General features: G+C 44.7%; 1 protein-coding gene across 1 annotated transcript; it reads right to left on the reverse strand.

Annotated features, from left to right (window-relative positions):
- Positions 1-711: 711 nt before the first annotated feature.
- Positions 712-13,534, reverse strand: ZNF35 (zinc finger protein 35). The gene is made up of 5 exons (XM_012735190.1): positions 13,471-13,534; positions 10,836-11,152; positions 9,191-9,335; positions 5,000-7,330; positions 712-1,084 (listed from the first exon to the last, which is right to left on the reverse strand). The coding sequence occupies exons 2-4, from the start codon at positions 11,028-11,030 to the stop codon at positions 6,087-6,089; spliced, it is 1,584 nt and encodes a 527-aa protein (XP_012590644.1). The 5' UTR covers positions 11,031-11,152; positions 13,471-13,534; the 3' UTR covers positions 712-1,084; positions 5,000-6,086.

The raw sequence follows: 13,534 nt of genomic DNA on the forward strand, positions 1-13,534 counted from the left end.
CTCCTACTCTAGTGGGGCCTTACTTTTGCTAAAGAAATATAAGAGCCCCAGGCAAAATCTCTGCATCCAGGCAGTAAGAGGTCTCCCTTCTACTCTAGTGGGAAGCTTTTTTGTTGGGCCAACGCCTTTCACATTCAGAGGTCTCAAGTGGGCTTTTGATAATACACTATGTGTATTTGTGTGTAAGTTACACTACGTGTATTTGTGTGTAAGAATCATAACATGTTTGAGAGTTTCCAGTGACAGCAAACAAGATATCAAAAAGAAAAAAGGATTCAGAGCACAAAGAAGATGAGGTATTTCAGGGATGGGATAATCAAGCAATAAAAGAAACTTAAGAAAACCTCTTAACTGGAATACTAAGATTGGAAAAGTAGCTCTAAAATAAGACTATTATGTTACAAAAGGAGAAAAATAAGAACAGGATTAGAAATTAAACAACTGCCAAAAAACTTGTTAGAAAGGTCAAAAAATAAAATACTGGCCCAGAAAGTGAAACCAAAGAAATGGAATATAGTAGTTGAGAATCAATCCGAAAGGTTCAACATTTGATTGACCAGAATTCTAGAGTCAAGAAAGGAAAAATTGTCAAAAGTAGAAATACCTGAGTCACTGGATTGAAAAACTCCACTGAGTACCCAAAGAAATGGAACACACCAAAGGTAAAAGAGCCTTTTAGAAGCTTCCAGGTAATGGGGGGGGGGGGGGGGGGGGGAGACACACCATAGCAGTGTAAATAGTATTTATTGACTGTCAGAAAAACGAAAACGAGGCTCAGACATTTTCTTAGCAATGGTGATGCTGTACGACTGTAACCTTCTAGAGAAATTTTTCAACTGAAAATTCCAGAGCCCAATTACAAACCAAATGTGAGGGCAGAGAAAATTGTTTTACTCGTACAAGTTCTCAACAGTTTTGATTTCCACATACTCTTTCTTGGCAGATGACCAAAAGAGAGGAGGCAGATAAATTAGGGGGTGAATGAAGAGTAAGACAGTACTCAGGACACAACAGAGCCCAGGGTAACAGGAGACCAGTGAGCAGAGATAACACGGAGGACCGACCAGAGCAGAGGCTGGAGGAGCTGGAAAGGAAATACAGAGAAGGCAGAATCAGGGGACTCAGATTACCTCGCTGGGCGGAGAATTTCCAAATAGTCAACAATGTGCTAAAAGTAGAGTATAAAGGGGGAAAGAAAGGCAATTAGAGACTTCATTATAAAGAAATACTGTTCCTACAATTATGGTAGGCTACTTAGGTCTGCGGTGAACAATACTGAGAGGGTCATAACATTCCTGCTATTTACTGCCAACTGTTAGAACAAATCATTCAGTATAAAAAACTGTTTAAAGAAAAAATTTAAAAAGTAGCAGACTTGACATGTTCAGAGACAGAGAAGTGGAAAAGGGGAGAGAGGGAAAGGGGCATTCCACATCTTACAAAATGGGGAACGGACATACTCTTTATAATTGATACAATTAAACTAAATATGCAAATATTTTTCCTGATTACAAATTTCTTGCTTATAGAAAATATGGGAATTACTTTAAAAACCCTTAGTCACCCATAATTCTATCATCTCAGGACCTAAGTTTGAGTCTGCAATTTCCCATCTGTATGGTCATGAACAACTTACTTGACCACTATTTTTCTGATTTACTGGTTTATTTTTAATAGTATAAGCAACTACTTTGCATAGGAATTGCATTACCTAGACAATTTTAAATCCAGATGTTTTGCACTTCAAACCATACAGTTAAAACTCCTGGTGCCTAATATATACAGTGCTTTGCTATACTTGGAAACTGTACTCTGGCCCTTGGCCAGAGGGCAGTCTGAAGATTTCCCATATAGGACTGGAAGAGAATCTTAAAAGAAACCTAATGCTAGGAAAGGCAGGAGCCGAGTGGGAGAGGTGGCGAGGACAGCGTGAGCGTGGGGGACTCAGGGAGGGGCAAGCACGTGCCTCTCTGCTGCAGGAAAGATACAAGGGGGCATAGACATGAAGATGGAAGATTATGAAGTGCTCAGAAGTCACTTTCAGGGACCTAGACATTTCTTCCCTAAACAAACATGAGAAAAGGGTTTGCTAGACCGCATTTGCTTAGGCATCCGGGATCTAGTACCAGCCTGCCACAAGGAGGATATATAACATTTTTTAAATGACTAAAGGATAGACAGAAGCCAGAAAACTTCTAGGTTTCCAGTCTCGATGGTAGGAATAATGCTGACATTTGCTCAGGGAAGAAACACAGAAAAAGCCAGATTTAAGAGGTCAGATTTCAAATCTGCTCTCACAGTCGCTGGGGTTATGCTCCTCAGGGAGCCCAGATGCGCCTGCAAGTGAGCACTGAACAGATGGCACAGGCTGTATTTCTCTGGGCGGCTTCCCAATTGCAACCAAATTCTTGGAGGGGTTGTGACCCCAGAAAGACGAGGTACACTGGATGGTAGAGCAACTGAAGAAGCAACAGGTGTAGGGAGAGACAACTGCCTATACAAGGGAAAGGAGAGGATCCACAGCACGGGAGGGGCAGCTTTGCCCAGAGACACCCCTTCCTCCCTTCGTGAACCTGGAGAAATTCACAGCCAACTGTGCTTATTTAGTGTGTTTACTGATGAAATCTCTCCCGTGTGCCCAAACGATTTCATTATCATTTTTGCATTGCTGTGAAGCACGTTTAATACACATCTGTTGGTCTTATTTGAGGGTGAGACTTCTTGGTTCTACAGTTATGTCCATCACAGGCCTGGTCCTTTCATACTTAATGTCTGATAGCTCTTGGTAACTGAGGGAAACAGGCTTAGACTTCCCAGCCACTTTAAGACTATCTTTCAAGGGTGTCCCTGATGGCACCGGGTTAAAGCACAGCACTATTAGCTATCCACAGCCACTACAGCCAAGGAGCTGCCCACAGGGAAAAGAGACCTCTCCTCTGGCGGCTGGTGCTTCCCTTGGCAGTGTATTTCAGTAGATGCACCTGTTCTGCTCTCTTCTCTGTCTCTGGTGGATCCTCTTACCTCCACACCTCTGGCCTATAACCCAGTTCTTGTATGCATAAATAAATCTTTAAAAAAAGACTAGTCTTCAAGGGAGAAGGGACATACCCAAAGGAGAAGGGAAGCTTAAGCCAACTATGACAAGGCGTCAATCCTCTTCTATCAAAACTACAGAACAAGGTGGCGGTAACTGATTTTGAGAACTGGAGTTCAATTGGGAGAGAGCTGTTACTAGCTGGAGAAGGCTATGAACTGTCTAGTAATCCACTAGGCTCACGTGATGGTGCAGGATAAGGATTCTGAAACTGGGTGCAAGTATGTGGAAAACCTGGAGATGTGATACAAGTTAAATATCAAGTCACTCTGTTGAATGAGGAACATAAAACCGTATTATTAAAATGTATTGGTTTCCTCATAAAAAAAAATGTTTGGTACTTTCTTAAAATATATTAGATAACAGAAACCTAACCGCCAAGGGTTGTCAAGTGCCCTGTTGGCTGAAACCACAGGAACTCCCTTCACACACAGGACGCTCCCTACACTGGAGCCCCCCATCTCTGACAAGACATATAGTGATGGGAGGATTTATCTGACTGCAGTGACTCAATACCTTGGCTGCATCCTGGATTCGCCTCCAGAATAATAAATACTACTGTGGCCTGGGAATACAACATTTCTAAAGTGTTCTGGGGGATTCCAACAGGCAGCCAAGGTAGAAAAGCACCGTTTACTGCTATGAAAGTTAGGCCAACCTAACTTTCCGTCTTAAACAAAGAAAAAGTACAGTCATCCATGACCAGGGAAAATACAATCACCACTCTGAGGACCAATGTGAAGCTCAGTTTGTCCTGTCAGCGACACATCCCAGCTGGCCTCTTTCAGGAATGTCTGACCTCTTGGGGGTCACCGTCACAGGTTTACCCCGGATCTTCAGACCTGCTCTTCCTCGCTTCTAAGTCCCGTCATGCAGGTGGGACTGGGGGAAACACAGACCTAGCTAGTTCCTAATCTCAGCGGAGACCCACGGTCTATCTTTGGGTGTCTCCACTGCCAGACATGGGGACAGGAAGTCACTGCCAGGGTCAGCCATGGCACATGCAATTTGATTTTGACTTTCGAGTTCTATTGCTTTCTTGTATTCAAATCTGTACCAACTGGAGTGACATTGGGAAAAACAGTTGGCACGTGCCTTCACATAAACTACAGTTAAAGGGTGAAGACAAGTGAAGGAAGAGGAAACCACTAAACTTCTTATGAATGCTTCTGTAAGTGAGAGGGCTCCGTGAACTACCAAAAACTGTTTTGATTAATAGCTAGTCTTGTCGAACAAATACTGTACAAAAATGAACAACAATGTGAGAAAATAAATAAAAGTAAAAAATAAAAATGAGGATAAAAAAATGTTAGTCTTTATTTGAGACAATAAAAGCACAGGGCTTCTCATGAGTCATGCTGTCCTGCTCTGATGGTAATGCAGTACACATCTGCATGCTGAAACTGGGGGTGAAGCAAGAGACCCCTAAGCCAGTACACTCAAACTGCAGTCGTAGATTTGCTGCTTCCTGGTCACACTGCCTAAGGCACGTGCCAAAATCTGTCACCACAGCTTTGTCACCTGAAAATGAGACCACATGCCCCTTTCTCAGGTTCTCCCAGATCTGGGTGGGGGATTATAGGTGGTTAGACAAGTAGCACAGAACGAACCAGATTTCAGTCCCAGATCTGAGTACAGGCTTTATCACATGTTGCTTGACCAGGTGTTGCATGACTGCTCTGAGGTTAAAGGGGCAAACACCTCTTTCGGTGTCCAGGATTAAGGTCATGGTCTCTGTGAAAGCAAGCGGTAAGTGCTGGGTATCCTGATTCTATACGTGGTCAACAAACAAAAAATAAAGATCTGTAGAAATACAAGGCATTATTATTACACAACTACCTATTGCATAGTTTTAGAAATCATTTTACCGGGAATAAAGGCTCAATGGTAACAAAGGTATCTTACCTTGGCCAGTTTCTTCATCCTTCTAAGTTTTCACATTCCAATCCCTCTGAATGTCTTAAGAAATGACAAATCAAGACCGTGGGACTCCCACGCTTGCCTCCTCCCTTTCCTTTCCTTTCTCTGATCCTCTCAAAAATCAAAAGAGCTCTATATTTCCTCTAAAGACCATCAGAAAGTGAGATCGAAACCCCAATGAGCCCCTGGCTGGATGTGAGCAGAATGAGAGCGAAGACAAGGAAGCCTGTCTCTAGGCAAGCTTTATTCTTTGACTCTTCCATCAAGGAAGCTGTTTGTAGAATCTCGCTCAAATGGAATGTCCTGGGTATTAAGGGCTAGGTTATTTGGAGAACTGCTGATCTTAGCAAAACATACAGCCCAGAAACACTTGGGCCCTGGTATGCTATCTCCATCCAGCCTCAAGAACTTGGCCATACAGACTGGAGAAAGGCAGAAGAGACTCCTCAGAGGGGCCCAGAGCTCAGCACACGAGGCTCAAGAGACAAGGAAAGAAAGGGCCATTCCCTACTTCTGTTTTAGTAATAGTAGATAGTTCATTGGCTTTTAGTTTAAAAAAAAAAAAAAAAAAGATTACCGAGGGAATGGAAAACTTATAAATGCTCAGAGGTGAATGGTTACCCCAACTGGTTGTCTTAACTAGCCACTAGTTAGCTCAAAATACTAGCAAACAAGGTTCAAAGCTCCAGAATTCCACCAGACAGACCTACACAGGTACCTGCCTGCTGTTCAAAAAATCCCAAGTTTTAAAAAACAAAATTAAGTAAAAAATATCTTTTCCCAAATGGGAACTTTATCACTTAGCTTTGTCTGACCCCTTTCTAAGAAAGCCACATTGAATTTTAGAAATCGTGACCACTCAGGGCAAAGGCTTTGCTTTGTGCGCTTGGTTTCATGTTCTTTACATTAGCCTCTGAAAATGTCTGCTTTTGTTTTGTGCTGCATCCCTGAAAACGGTCGCTCTTAAAGACACAGCAGACTTCATTTTATAAAGGAAAGAAACAGCAAGGCAGAGTCTAATTTGGGGGTGGAGTTATGCTCAATGGCTAAGGTCTTCCCCTTCCTCTACTTGTCACTCAACAAGATGGGTTCTGTGGTGCCGCATGAGGTGAGAGTTGGAAATGAAAGCCGCCCCACACTTCTCACATTCGTAGGGCTTCTCCCCAGTGTGGGTTCTCTGGTGCACGGTCAGGCTCGACCTCTGCCGGAAGGCCTTGCCACACTCGTTGCAAGTGTAGGGTTTTTCCCCATTGTGGATTCTCTGGTGAATAAGTAGGTATGAGCTACACGTGAAGGCCTTCCCACACTCGTTGCACACGTAAGGAAGATCTCCACTGTGTATCCTCTGGTGCACGATAAGGCAGGAGAGCTGGCTGAAGGCTTTTCCGCACTCACTGCAGTCGTACGGCTTCTCTGCAGTGTGGATTCTCTGGTGCACGATAAGGTGCGAGAAACAACTGAAGGCTTTTCCACACTCTTTACACTCATATGGCTTCTCACCGGTGTGGCTTCGCTGATGCACAATAAGGTTTGCACTCTGGGTAAAGGCTTTGCCACAGTCATTACAGGCAAAGGGCTTCTCCCCGGTGTGGATCCTCTGGTGAACAATGAGGTTTGAGCTCCGGGTAAATGTTTTCCCACACTCATTACATTCATAGCATTTTTCTGTAATGTGCACTTTCTGGTGCCGAGCAAGCTGCGAGCTGTAACTGAAGGCTTTCTCACATTCACTGCACTTAAAGGTTTTTTCCAAGGAATGGATTTTTTGATGGACAGTCAGATTTGAACTCTGAGTGAAGGCCTTCCCACATTTTGAACAAACATACGGCTTCTGTCCAGTGTGGATCCGCTGATGGACGACGAGGTTTGCACTCTGAATAAAGGCCTTCCCGCACTCATGACATTCAAAAGGCTTCTCCCCAGTGTGGATCCGCTGATGCACCACGAGGTTTGCACTCTGACTAAACCCTTTCCCACACACGCTGCAGGTGAAAGGTTTCTGCCCCGGCTGGCTTTTCTGATTTTTAGCAGGACCAGAACTAAAGCTGTACCTTTCCCCATACTTGTGACATTTCTGGTCTTCCTCTTTGAAGTTTTCAGGTATGTGACAGTCCTTCACTGTCACTTCTCTGAAATCTTTCTTCTCCCGCTTTACTCTCTGCCTTTTTAACATGTTCCCTTTTTCACAGGTTTCTCCAAACTCAGGTCCTGGAGGGTCATCTTTCTGCACTTGTTCTGATATTAGGAAGGCTTTTTCTGTTTCATCACATATTTCAGTTTTTGGAACCAAGAACTGTGGGTTCTTGGAATCAGCATCTGATACAACCAGAAAAATACAAATGTCAGTTTTATCTGGCCTAGAAGAAGAATAGAGTCACCAACTCACAATGACAGGGAGTGTACAATTTCCAACTCTGCAAAATGGCTTCACCAGAGGCACAAATCCTTCCTGTTACCTTCCTACTAGAGGTCCTCCTGCCGGTGTGTGCCCTCCCTCACACCTGGCGCAGAACCTACTGACAGTGTTTCCAGCACTTCCACTTTGTTTCATCAGACATTCAACCCACTGCTTCATGCTGGGGAAGCTGGGTCCAAACAGCTCTTCTCCCACTGCCTAATATTTGGTCCCACAGCCTCTCTGCAGGCTCGCCTACTCACCAGAGCTACCTGTGGCTCTACTTACAACTCACCAGCTAATTAGGGGAGATTCCCTACCTGTGAACAAAGATCAAATCAACACTGGTTTTTCCGCATGAGGATGCCAGGTAGCAAAGAAAGCTAAGTAGACAGAGAATGGTTCACCCTGGCCGACAGGAGGTGCCACAGCAACATCTGGAACACTGAGACACTTGCAGCCTAAGGATAAGATAAGGGGTTCTGAAGCCAGGCTGCCTGTTTAAATGCCTGCTTACCAGTGGCATGATTTGGGGACATAACATAACTTCTGTGTTCTTTTGTTTCACTATCTCTAAAATAGGGACAATGGCTGTGTGTTCCTCAGCAGACGGTGGGAGGAAATGACTGAGGAACTCTGTCAATGGCTGAGAACAGCCTGGAGCACACCAGGTTCTCTGTGAGCGAGCAGTTTACTTTCAGGGGACCAGTGCCAGGGCCAGAAGATGGAGGTTAGGCAGATGGGTGTTGCCCTGGAGACAGATGGTCATTCGTGACAGAAGTCGAAACTATGAAGAGGAAAAGCTTCCCCCACCTACCGAGGAAACAGCTTCGCCTTGTGTCAAGGCGAGTTCATCTCTCTGAGTCAAGCTGTGACATGTACAGCCCATGCATAATGGCAAAAACATCACGAGAACAGCAAAATATCCTGATGTTCTAAAACTCTGCGTCTCTGGCTGTATAGTCACTGTTGTGGAGTTAGACAACGAATAAAACAAGAGGTGATGGAAAGAATAGAACAGAAAGCAAAAGTTAGGAAGCAGTTGAGAGTTTGGGGAATAATGAGAGAGAGCAGAAAACTTAGTTTTAAGCCAGTGACTTGTTTGCTTGAGGGACTCAGGAGGGGACATAGTGAGTCAGAAGTATCCAGGCACAGCCCTGCACCTGGGCTAAGAAAATGGGGGTACCAGACGGCCTCAGCAATGATCTCAGGATTGCCCCTGTAAACCAGGACTCACCACTATCACGTCTGACTCAGTTGCAGGACGCGTGTGCACAGGCAGGCTTCCACCACTGCTGATCAGACCTATCAACACCCTTTTCTTTCCTGAGTCCCAGCTTAGAGAGAACCAGGTGAGAAAGTCATCAGTACTTTCCCTGAAGACCTATTTTTAAACATCACTGACTGACACAACTGCTCAAAATCCTCTAGAATCTGCACATCAATCTATGAAAACAGAACATCTCCAATCTACTTCCTCAAAATCACCCTACAGTTGTCCCTTCCAAATTAGCGAGCTTCACTTGGAGGCTCAACAACCTGCAAGGTCAAAAGATGAATTCAGAGTTTACTTGTGTTTGGTGTCTTGAGTGTGTAAGCAAAATAAGCCAATTCTCATGACAAATGCATAAGCATTTTTAGCATTACTCTGTCCAGCTCGACCTGAAACTTTTAATACCTCAACAGTCTCTGCTGCTCAAGTCAGAGACCAGCCCACAGGTCTCTAAAATGATTCGAGAAACCCCAATGGTCAGACTCTGAATCAGGGGGTTTAACCTTACCTAGAGTGGTCATGTTTCCAGGAGTCTCCAGTATCTCTCTCTTGGCCAGAGTCCCCGGTAGTGAGTAACTGCCAAGGGGTGAAGAAGCAGACTCCTCCTGCGTTGCTTTCAGGACCACTGCCATGTCCCAGAACATGTTTTGACCCTAGAGACAAGTACACACAGGTGGGCTTATGAGGGGATTGTTGATGGAAGGTGGTGTGATTAGTTTTCAGAATGAGGACATAAGTATTTATTCTGGAAGTCACAACACTTAAAAAAAAAAAAAAAGTCAATTTTCCCTAGTCCCCAAGGTGAGTTAGGCAGAGAAGTAAGTCAGCACCTTCATCCCCATCCCCCCCTCAGTGCTCCCTCCAGCATCCAAACTTAACTTGTCAGTGAGTGTATGACAGAAGAGGGGATGTGGGAAGTTTTGATGTTTGCTAAAGTCTAAACATCAAAAAAGACAGATTTTAGGGCCCTCCCTGGTAGCACAACAGGTTAAATTGCAGCATTGCAAGCTGGCCACAGCTGCTTCAGGTTCGATCCCCTCTGGCTCTCCCTGGTGGTGCAGCCAGTTAAAACACAGCACTAAGAGGCTAAGGCCACTTCAGCATGAGTTCAATCCTCATCCCAGAGGTGACCCATGTGGTGCGACAGACCCTCTCCTGACCCACTGCTGCTCCCCTCAGCAATGTACTTCATCAGTCAGCCTGTTCTGCTCCCCACTCTGTCTCTGATGAATCCTCTCACCGCCCCTGCACTTCTGGCCTGTACCCCAGTTCTGTATCAACCAATCTATCAACCAATCAACCAACCAATCAACCAATCATAAGAAAAAAAACAGACAGCTTTTAATATCATTTTTACTGAGAGGCTTTGGGGAACTCAGGGCCTCATCTGGCTAGTGCTGAAAATGGATGTATGTGAAAACATTCAAGACTACAACATTGTGTAGGGCATAGCATCACCACTCAAAGAGTGGGCGCCTCCCTGGTGGCACAACAGGTTGAAGCACAGCACTATGAAGTTAGCCACAGCCACTGCAGCACAAGTTCAATCCCCAGTCAGGGAGATGACCCAATAGTGCACCAGACCTCTCCTGTCTCCCCTCCACTCCCCTCAGCAGTGTTATTTCAGTCTGTTTGCCTGTTCTGCTCCCAACTCTGTCTGGTGAATCCTCTTACTCACCACATCTCTGGCCTACACCCGCCCCCCACCCCCAGCTCTTATATGCATAAATAAATAAATTTTTAAAAAAATGTAGTCCACAGATCAGAATCTGCAGCATCACCTTGGAGCCTGTGAGAAATGCGGACTCTCAGACCAAACCCTACACCTTCCTGAATCAGAATCTGCATTTTTAACAAGAACCCCAGGTGGTTCCTATGTAGTTAAAGCTTAAGAAGCACTAGTGAGAATTCCACTGCTAGAAACTGATTTATGGTACAGCAGAGATTTTATAAAAAGCTCCTCAGGTAATTCTGTATGTCCAAGTTTGAGAAACTGGTTTAAAGAAAGCACTGAATGTCACATCACTCAGAAGAGAAACTTTCTATATATTCCAAAGGACTAAAGACCTGAGAACAGGACACCAGGTATGGACAGAGAGAGTTCCTTCTGAAACCATCTGAAATCTTGTGTCTCTCCTCCCTCCCAAACTTACCTTTTCTTCCTGTTTTGATACATCTAGGCCTGTCTGAGGACACTCCCCAGAGGCCCAGACTTTGATGTTCTCAGAGTACACATGCTGGCTGGAAGCTTGAACTAAGAAGTTTTCCTCCTCCTCTTCCTCTTCCTTCTTCACTGTCACAGGGCCCCAAGAGGCCAGGGACATGGCCTCTCTCAATTCTGCAGTCATCTTCTCTGCTCAGCCGGGGAATGCCTAGAGCTGGGGGCTGCCCAGCAGAGGTCAAGCCCCATTTACTCTTTGTATTTCAAAAACTTCTTCAGTTTCTCCCCCAGGGCCAGGATGAGTATTATCTACAAGAAATCAGAAAGAGTTACTAGCACTGAATAGAGATTTGTCTGGAGGCCACCAAGTCCACCGACCATGTTCACCAAGGGTGTTTAGGGGTGGCTTGGAGGTGGGGCACTCAAACAGGGTCTGCATACCCCTCCCTCACAGGATGTCTGGGCTAGTCATCTGTTTCCACAATAGTCACATTACTAACTAACCAATGTATTTATATTTTTCCGATTAAAAAGTGAATATAGGGCCTTCCCTGGTGGCGCAATGGGTTAGGATGCAGCACTGCAAGCTAGCCACAGCCCCTTCAGTGTGAGTTCAATCCTTGCCTCAGAGGTGACCCACATGGCGCGACAGACCTCTTCTGTCTTTCCTGCTGCTCCCCTCAGCAGTGTACTTTATTGATCTGCCTGTTCTGCTCCCCACTCTGTCTCTGGCCTGTACCCCAGTTCTGTATGAATAAATAAACAAATCTTTAAAAAAGAAAGTGTTTTTTCACATTGGCAATCTTCATGTGCATTGTTTTTAGTAATTGCACACTAACCTCTGGTGTTAAACGTCTTTCTTTTTGAAAAAGGATCAACACAGATATATATAAAATTAAATGTTGCTCACATAGTAATTAGTTATCAGTCTAATTCTCAATCTTTTCTCTGCATTTCCATACATGGTTAAACATTCACTCATTGTTTATTTTCCCAACATTATTTGATCATACTTACACATTCTTAGCAACCTGCATTTTTTTTAAATTTCCATATTTCACAATAGTCTCAACTTGACCTTTCAAAATAAATAAACAGCTGTCTCGACAAAATATTCTAAATTATAGCTATAATTCATTTAACCATCGTCTTCTATGAGTCACTGCTTTAGTAAAAGAAGTTTTGGTGTTTTCAGTTAATTTTTTAAAAAATAACTAAGGTTAAAAAATGTCCGTTGTTATGGTGATGGCACACAGGTGATTTGGTGATGGGAAGCTGAGATTACAACTGAGATGGAAAAAGGCACAAAATGATGTAAAAATAAACTGTTCTATTATTTAAAAAAATGTCTGTTACAAATATTTTCCCCCTTCTGCTGAATTATTCCTTTAGAATAGAGGGATTCTTGAAGGTTTAAGGATTTTACAGCTGACATATATTGCCAAACCACTCTCTAAAAGGACCACACCAAATCACACTACTACTACTTAACAGCAATAGCCTTTTATCGTAGCCAAGTCAGGGCTCCTGTGAGTAGCATATTATGCTATTAATAGCATCTTATGTGAATAGCATAATATTATTACTTTGGTTGACTATGAAGAGACTGAAATTTCTCTATTACCCTTTGGAAGTTTTGTTAGGGAAAAAAGTGCTACATTTACTTAACCTATTGGGGCTACTCAAGGATCACTCCCTGTTGGGAGTGACCAAGTGCTGAGATTTACTGAGGGACTGGATAAGAGCAGTAATAAATTAGGCCTTGCATCCAAGGGTGATACGGCGGTAATAAATTGGGTCTTGCATCCAATTAACAGGAACTTGCTGTCTGGGATAGGGCTAGAAGAAGGTGATAACAAACTGGGCTTTACATCAAGGGACATAGCGATGAGTCACCCTTTTGGAATTTGAGTTTAGAATCTATGTAAGAGACCCTTCCCCCTTATTGAGTTGGCAGTAGCTGCTGACCCCACTCTAGGGGCTCCGTCTCAGCTGCTGTTAGGGAGCAATAAACTCTGCTTGCTCAGCCTTTCTGCCTCCTGCCTTCCTTTCTTGCGGCCGGTCACAGAAGTTGGGACAAAACAATCCTTTTTCCTATGTTGACTTCCTGGCAACTTATAATATATACATCGAATTTCTTGCATAACACAATTCTTTCATTCCTGCAACAAATCTTCATTCTTTCCACGACTAGCTGCTCCATGCAGCAGGCAGGAGGCACGCTAACACTCCCCCAGAGTGCAGCAAGACAGCCAGCACCGAGCACCGTTATCAGTCTTCTCATCAAATCTCAATCTACATCCAGCCCCAGGCAGCACAGTCCCCGACCTAAGCCTTGTCTCTGGAATCCCTTTCCTGGGGAAAGGCTGCATCCCTATCTCCAACTCCTCCACCTCAGTCCCCACGCAGCCCTGTTCCCGGGTAAGCCTGACCCCCGTGGCAGCCCATGTCCAATCTTGCCCAGGCCAGGCCCCCGGTAGGCGGCAGCTGGGTTGGCGAAGTGGAGGAGTGCAGAGCCGCCCCTCGTGCCGACTGGAAGGGGTTCCCAAGAGAAGAGCGCTGCGGGCTGACTGTGGAAAGGCCCTCCCATGACCCCATTCGTGCCTACCCCTACAAATCCCGCTTACCGAGCCCGCGCTGAGACCCACCAGCTCGGGGCTCTGGCTCAGGAGGCCGGCTGGTTGGGACCCC

Source organism: Condylura cristata, unplaced genomic scaffold, assembly GCF_000260355.1.
Source record: "Condylura cristata isolate star-nosed mole 26May11 unplaced genomic scaffold, ConCri1.0 scaffold00004, whole genome shotgun sequence".
In the NCBI taxonomy this organism is placed as follows: Eukaryota; Metazoa; Chordata; class Mammalia; order Eulipotyphla; family Talpidae; genus Condylura; species Condylura cristata.